The sequence below is a fragment of the Neolamprologus multifasciatus genome, chromosome 4, assembly GCF_963576455.1.
Source record: "Neolamprologus multifasciatus chromosome 4, fNeoMul1.2, whole genome shotgun sequence".
NCBI classification, from domain to species: domain Eukaryota; kingdom Metazoa; phylum Chordata; class Actinopteri; order Cichliformes; family Cichlidae; genus Neolamprologus; species Neolamprologus multifasciatus.
The window spans coordinates 9958211-9965179 of record NC_140442.1 but is presented as its reverse complement, the minus strand read 5'-3'; the positions used below and the strand labels follow the sequence as shown (position 1 = coordinate 9965179).

The window sequence follows — 6969 nt, the reverse complement described above, 5'->3', positions numbered from 1 at the left end:
GTGTGCAGTGCGCCAGCTTGACTTGGAGAAGGGGAGGGTGGGGGGGTCGCAAAGTCCAAGGACTTAGCAAAGTACCATTTAATTCAATGCCATCCTGCCTTTGCAGTGGGACTGTAACCTCACAGGTTAGAGGAAGTGCAGATACTGCCACCATCTACTGGACCACAAAGGGAATCCCAGTTTCTGCCTTTTGAGAAGGAAAAGAAAAGGCTTAAGTTCTTGAAAATAAATAAACCATAAAAGCAATATTTTGTCATTAATAATTTGATGGGATCAGTTTTTATATACAGCTTTTAATATCTACACTGCAGCGTGGAACCAATATGTTTAGCTATTCGAGTTTCCTCCCGGTGTGTTTTTGTTGTGCCACAGGCGTCAGAGTAGCGCGCGCGTGTGTGTGGAGTTGCTCCGTAATTTCACAGATATTATCGGATTATTGGCGTAAATGGCTTAGTAAAAGGTAAATGTGGCATTTTAGGGATTTAATTTGAACTTAAATTAAGTCTCCGTGTTTACGAGTCATCGTGAAACATTGCCGCCAAAGCGTTTCTCACAAGTGTGCAAAATTCACAGACTGCAAGTAACTGAAAAGAGACGAAGAATGACAGAAGGAAGAAAGGGATAAATATGGAAAACTGTAAATATTTTCATGAGATCTGGTCCTCTATTTCTGTGTCCATAAACCTGTTTCAGGTATTAAGTGCGTTGCGTCATAGCTTTAAATGGGAAATTCCTGGCAAGCTTTAGTAGCAAAAAATAAGAACATTTGTATTTATAGGAAAATATATATATCTCTGTGTATGTGTAAGTAGCCATGTTTTAAAGCTAGAGTCTTGCGTTCATGTTACATCTTTGTTTCTTGTGAGATTTTGGGATAAAATTGAGCATAGAGTGAATTGCACTGCGGGAGTCTAATCTCCGAGGCTTTAAAGAAAAATATAATTGGCTTTCTCCCGCTGCTGCATAAAGAAAAAAAAATGAATGAGATAAAGTTCACTCTTTGCTCATACTTTGATGACTTCCATAATGAAATCTCACTGAAGGGACTGTAATTCCCCAAATATCCTAAATCGCTGGGGTTTCCATTGGATTTTTGGGTTTGCGGCACAGCCCATGTGACTGACAAATCAGCTGGAGTGCACTCCAGGGTCGTGGATGGCTTAGGCATGTGGCATATCAAATGCTTTCTTTGTTTAGTCCAGTCTGCCTCTGAGTTCACAGGGCTGCATTTCTGTACTAAAATGAATCAGGCCCTCGGAGTTGGCTGCCTCCTGCTTTGGCATCATCTCCAGCAACACAGAGCATCCAAACGCTGATGGAGTCACATGGAGGCGGAGTTGGCGGCTCCAGCAACAATGCGGCAAAAGTGTTGTTTTCATGCATGGTTCTCGTCCCCCCGGTTCTGGCTCAGGATGCCCTCACCTGTGTTCTGTTGTTGCCAGTTTAGTAATTAGTTGTATACATCTGTTTCACAGCACCAAAGAGGCTGAACAAGCGTACTGTGTATTTGTGCGACAATGGCAGGTGGTTTTAACAGTTGGTGGGCTCAGTAACCAGCAAAATACATAAGGAGTCATTATATTACCCCCCCCCCCCCCCTTAAAAAAAAAGAAAAGTCAGTGATTTGGCGAAAGTGAGCCTAAATCTGAGCAAATTTAACTTCTAAGTGCTTCGTTATAAAAACTTGAGTTGACACTTCACTGTTAACCCTGACTCACTTTCATTGTTCATTTCACAGTAAAAAAACTAACGACCTTCTCGTCAATGGCATCGCTGTGGTCAAAAATCTCTCCAGTACTGCCGGCTAATGAAGACCAGTTTCCACTGAAATTCAGTGACAAAGTGGAGCTGAGTGTGGTGGGAATGCTGCAACGGTCCAGGAAGCAGCTGTACGGCGACATCACAAGTTCCAGCCGGTTGCTTAATGCTCAGATTATTTTGGACATTTCATGGGAGAAGCTCAACACCGGAACATGGCGGCATGTGGACAAGGAGTGGAGGCGTGTTTACTCGTATGGCTGCCTCTTCAAAGTGGCGGCACTGTGTTGTGAAAGTCCGTCCGAAGACAAGATTCTGGAGGCTGTTCGGACTTGCGACATGGGTCTAATCATGGGCGCGGCCATCATGGGTGATATACTTCAGGTTATTGTTCGGATTCTGCAAAGTCACATAAGGACATTGAACTCTACTAAAGAAGAGGATGAGAGTGAACATGCTGAGGTCAAGGTCAGCGATTTTTTTCCCTTTCATCTGAAATGCACAATTTTCTATCAGTCCGTTAGTTTATTTAGTAATTACTAACTGTAAGTTCTACTAGTGAGGAAAACATTCTTGTACATTTCATTCAACCTGATTCAGAGTTCGAACTAATAGTGACTGATGGGGACATTTCAGAGTAAATCTTCTGGAAGCTTGGAAAAGAAATTCCTCTGTGACCTTCATTTTGTTGCACTCCATCAGATGTCACTGAAGATTAAGTGCAGCAACTTTTCAAATGTCAGGTCACTTTGTTTAGACACCATCTAAATAGAGATGGAGAGTTTAGTGCAGGGCGGGCAGGATTTTTCGTGCTTTTTTTCCCCTTTTAAAAGCTATCATCTTAAAAAAGCTGTTGAAATAGTCTACCCATCTGTCACGAGCTGCACAGTGGGGAATGGGGCTGCAACTAACAAGTATTTAGAAATGTTGTCTTTAATTTGTTCTTGGTTAATCAGGGCAAGGAAATGGTAGAAAGTAGCAACACATTTCCCAGAAGCTTAAAGTCATACTATGATTAAATTGCCTGCCACACTTACAGTACAAAAGAACACTGAAATCACTATAAGCCTGAACCCAGAGAAGACTTAATTGATAGTTGTTTACTCACATATGTGAGATATAATCAAGGACTTGTTTTTCTTATCGTTTTTCTCTAAAGGTTGAATTGATTTTTTTTTTTTTTCATTTTGAAATCATTTCCAGAGAATAAAGATTGAAAGCCCGCTTGTCTCTGCAATCAAAGAAGAGTCAGCGGTTCCCAGGATAAGGTGTCCTTCACTGGAAAGTTTCAAAACAAACTACCTGCTCCCCCTCAAACCGGTGATTTTAGAAGGAATCATCGACCATTGGCCTGCTTTCAACAAACACCCCTGGAGGTTTGTTTGTACAGAATGTATTGTTGTTCAGTTCATGATTGCTATTTGTATTAATTAATTGGCTATTATCAATCATTGTCGTTTGCATATTTTTGTCCGGATGACACCAGCCAGCTGTTTCCCCCAATTATGAACCAATTTACTCTCATTAGTATGCTAATCTCAATCATGCACTGAAAAGGTTAAAGTAGATTTGAAAACCACTTTCAAAATTGTGCATTCTGTCTGTGAAAATAAGCTTCACAGTATTAGCATGTTTGCGCTCCTCCACCTTGGTTAAATGCAGCACTTACATCCAGTCCAGCCTTGTAATCAGACTATTTTACACTTGCAGCAGCAGCAGAGTGCACTTATCAAGCTGAGAGGACAGAAAACCTGAAGGACTTTGGTACAGAGAGGCAGCTGACATGTAGTATGCAGTGTGTATCACTTTGATATCTATCTGTCATTTCCTTAACTATGTGAGCAAATAGGGACAACAGGTCTGTTTACTCATCTCTGCATATGTGATTCCTGACTCTCAAGTCTGACACCAGCGTCTGATATAACTTTCTTTCAATTTAACAATATCCTTCACTGTCCTCCCTCTCATTGCTCACTCCTGACAGCAGCCTATTCACTCTGGCACCTGACATACAGCTTCTGGCACCTCAGTCACATCCTGACGTGCTTATATATAAGATGTTTTGAAGCATCGCTTGAAACCAGGATCGCCACATTTATGTGTGACTCACTCAAGTAACTGTCTCCCTCCTGCAAAGCATAGAATACCTGAGGTCTGTGGCTGGCTGCCGGACTGTTCCTGTTGAGGTGGGATCCAGGTACACTGATGAGGATTGGTCACAAACGCTGCTCACGGTCAATGAATTCATTGATAGATATATTTTGAATAAAGTAAGTGCATCTTGAGCAAGTCTTTAAATCACATTATTTATATCAGCGGTCCCCGACCTTTTTTGCGCCACAGACTGATTAAATGTCAGACAATATTTTCATGGACCGGCTTTAAGGTGTCGCGGATAAATGCAACAAAATAAAATGATACAACCAAGACAAAAACTGGTATTTTGTAAATATAACACTAAACGCAAATTCACTGTGTAATTGTGTAACTTTATTAGCAGCGTCCTCCTGAAATGCGCCAACAACGTTGAGAGTAACACCCTCCCCTCTGCCCCTTAATGCTCTCTGGTCGCTATGGTAACACGTAAATATTTCTTTCAAAATAAGACGCACAACTACAACACCGGAAAAAGACCCAGGGAAACAGAGTAAACAATAAAAACCCTGGAAACCATAAATTTCACACCCAAGACGCAACCCTCGCAGCCCGGTACCGGTCTGTGGCCCGGAGGTTGGGGACTGCCGATTTATGTGAATGAGAGAAAGAGAAGACCTTGGGATTTCTAACATGATATCTGGGCTTTTGTTGTTTGTTTTGTGTATCAACATTGAACAGGATGGAGTGAAAGCTTTGGGTTATTTGGCTCAGCACCAGCTTTTTGACCAGGTAGAGTTCAGAATTTTAGTTTTGAAACACCAAAATAATTGTAGTGAATAATTTTGTCTTCTTTAAAAATGACATTTTCAGCACTATAAAGAACGGGATTCTTTTTCTAGCTGTCATACTAACACAAGATTGCTTTTAACATTAGTGGTATTTCTAGCAGTAATTTCAATATCAGGGCTGGATAAGATCAAATTTGTGGACTCTATGATTAGATTAGAAGGATCCCAGCCACAGAGTCACCATTTAGACCGATTTTCACACAGCATCTATATATTTTTTTACATTTCTTGGGGATTTTATAGTGCCATGTTTCTAAATGAAACATTTATTTTTGATGTGCAAAAGCTTTGATTTCTTTATATATCACTTGGAAAATACAAAGTCTGTGCAGTGATTTGTTGAAACATCTGCAAACATACATGGGAATACAAGGTAAAAGGCAAAAACCGGGATTATACAATTCTGATGAGCTTGAAAGTGAATATGTGGCACAGTGTGAACGGTCTTAGGCAAGCTTTCTTGTAATTCCTTTAAGTAGTCTTCATGAACAGTTCTCCAGGCTTCTTAAGGACGTTCAAGGCTCTTCTTTGGATGTCGGCTGCCTTTTGTTTAATTCCCCGTTTGGATGATCCTACACTGTTTCAGTAATATTGAGGTCCCGGCTTTGGGGAGGCCAATCTGTGACTGATATTTATCAGGCTGATAAATATCGCTGGGCTGTAATGAGACTGAAAATTCCAATAAATAAACAGACATTAATAAGACTGTTTGCAGACATTCGGGTGGCTCTCTGAGGCTGTACGGGAGCTCATCAGTAATAGTTAAGTAAAATAGTAAGTAAAAACCAACCTTATGGCAGAATATCTGTGCCAGTTTTCATGGAAATCCATCGAGTATTTATGAATATTTTTCAGTTGGAGAACTATGGTGGATATACTGACAAAAAGAAGTCATGCATTTTTTTTAGTTTGCATGGCAGAAGGTGGAAAAATAATTAGCAATTCTTTTTACTTGCCAGGAAATGTTGGCAAAGTTCTCATGAGAAAAAAAGATACTATTTAGTAAGTAAAATTAGTCTTAAATGCCCTATTACTGTTTGAGTATATCTTAGATACCAGAGCTCAAGGATGATATCCGCCTCCCTGATTATTGCTGCCTTGGTGAAGGCGACGAAGAGGATATTACTGTGAATGCGTGGTTTGGTCCCGGGGGTACAGTCTCTCCTCTTCACCAAGATCCTCAACAGAACTTTCTGGCGCAGGTGCTGTTAACTGTAATGCTTTATGAATTAAATTAATGTCAAAGGTTGATCATGTGATAACAGTTTCCTTACCACACGGGATTCCTTCTGTATATACAGGTAGTGGGAAGCAAATACATTCGCCTATATTCCCCCGAGGACACAGGCAAGCTGTACCCTCATCAATCACAGCTGCTTCACAATACCAGTCAGGTAGGATTGACAGTCCATGGAGATAGCACATGTTGGACGTGCAAATGTATGCAGTATTTCCAATTTCTGACTTCTTCCGTGTAGGTGCAGGTGGAAAATCCAGATGCCGAGCGCTTCCCGGAGTTTGCCAAAGCTCCGTATCTCGAATGCGTTTTACAGCCTGGAGATGTTCTTTTCATCCCTGTCCGACACTGGCACTACGTCCGCTCCTTAGAGCTCAGCTTTTCTGTCAGCTTCTGGTGGTCGTGATTGCAGTTTCCAAATAAAAAACCATATAGCATGTGTGTAATGAAACTAGTTCAGCCTGATTTCTCCTGCCGTTGAAGAAGGTCACTGGAGAGCTTTTAACTAATGTGAGGCTAATAAAAGTATTAGGACGACCTCTGATTACAAAAACCTTTGATCCATGAACTATGCACACACATTGCTCAATGATTACTTTAATTGTGCTGCTGATGATTGCAACATCTATTATGTGGAAAGCGACCGGCAGCCACAGAAAACAACAAATGAGCAGTTAAAAGTGTTTCTGCTCATTTCATTCTGCATATAATTTACAGAGGGTTGTTAGTCATCTAATTTGATAGGGTATGTTTCCCTTTTCAAATTGGCTTATTTAATTGTGTTCTCAACCTTATTCCCGCAAATATTCTCAGATGTGTGATTTCCATAATTCATGGAAATGAGGCAAGTCTTCAAATTTAATAACCAAGTGAGCTACAGGTACAGAAATGTGGTAATAAACACGGCTCTCTGGTTAAACTGACAGTCTGAGCTAATCAAGCAGGTCACACATGAAAATTAATAAATTAAATGAATTAATCCCCTGGGCATACACAGACTTTGAAATTAAAGCCATCTCATTGGTAAAG

General features: G+C 40.7%; 1 protein-coding gene across 3 annotated transcripts; it reads left to right on the top strand.

Annotated features, from left to right (window-relative positions):
• The first annotated feature begins 348 nt into the window (after positions 1–348).
• On the top strand, positions 349–6391 carry kdm8 (lysine (K)-specific demethylase 8). Of its 3 annotated transcripts, XM_085157495.1 has the most exons (8): positions 351–460; positions 1739–2226; positions 2962–3134; positions 3896–4028; positions 4594–4644; positions 5756–5905; positions 6005–6097; positions 6182–6391. In XM_085157495.1, exons 2-8 carry the CDS (start codon positions 1765–1767, stop codon positions 6344–6346), a joined length of 1227 nt encoding a protein of 408 aa, XP_085013621.1. In that variant the 5' UTR covers positions 351–460; positions 1739–1764; the 3' UTR covers positions 6347–6391. The 3 variants fall into 3 exon arrangements, with proteins under 3 accessions (XP_085013622.1, XP_085013620.1, XP_085013621.1); XM_085157494.1 differs by having other exon boundaries at positions 350–2226; XM_085157496.1 differs by lacking the exon at positions 4594–4644 and having other exon boundaries at positions 349–2226.
• The last annotated feature ends 578 nt before the right edge of the window (positions 6392–6969 follow it).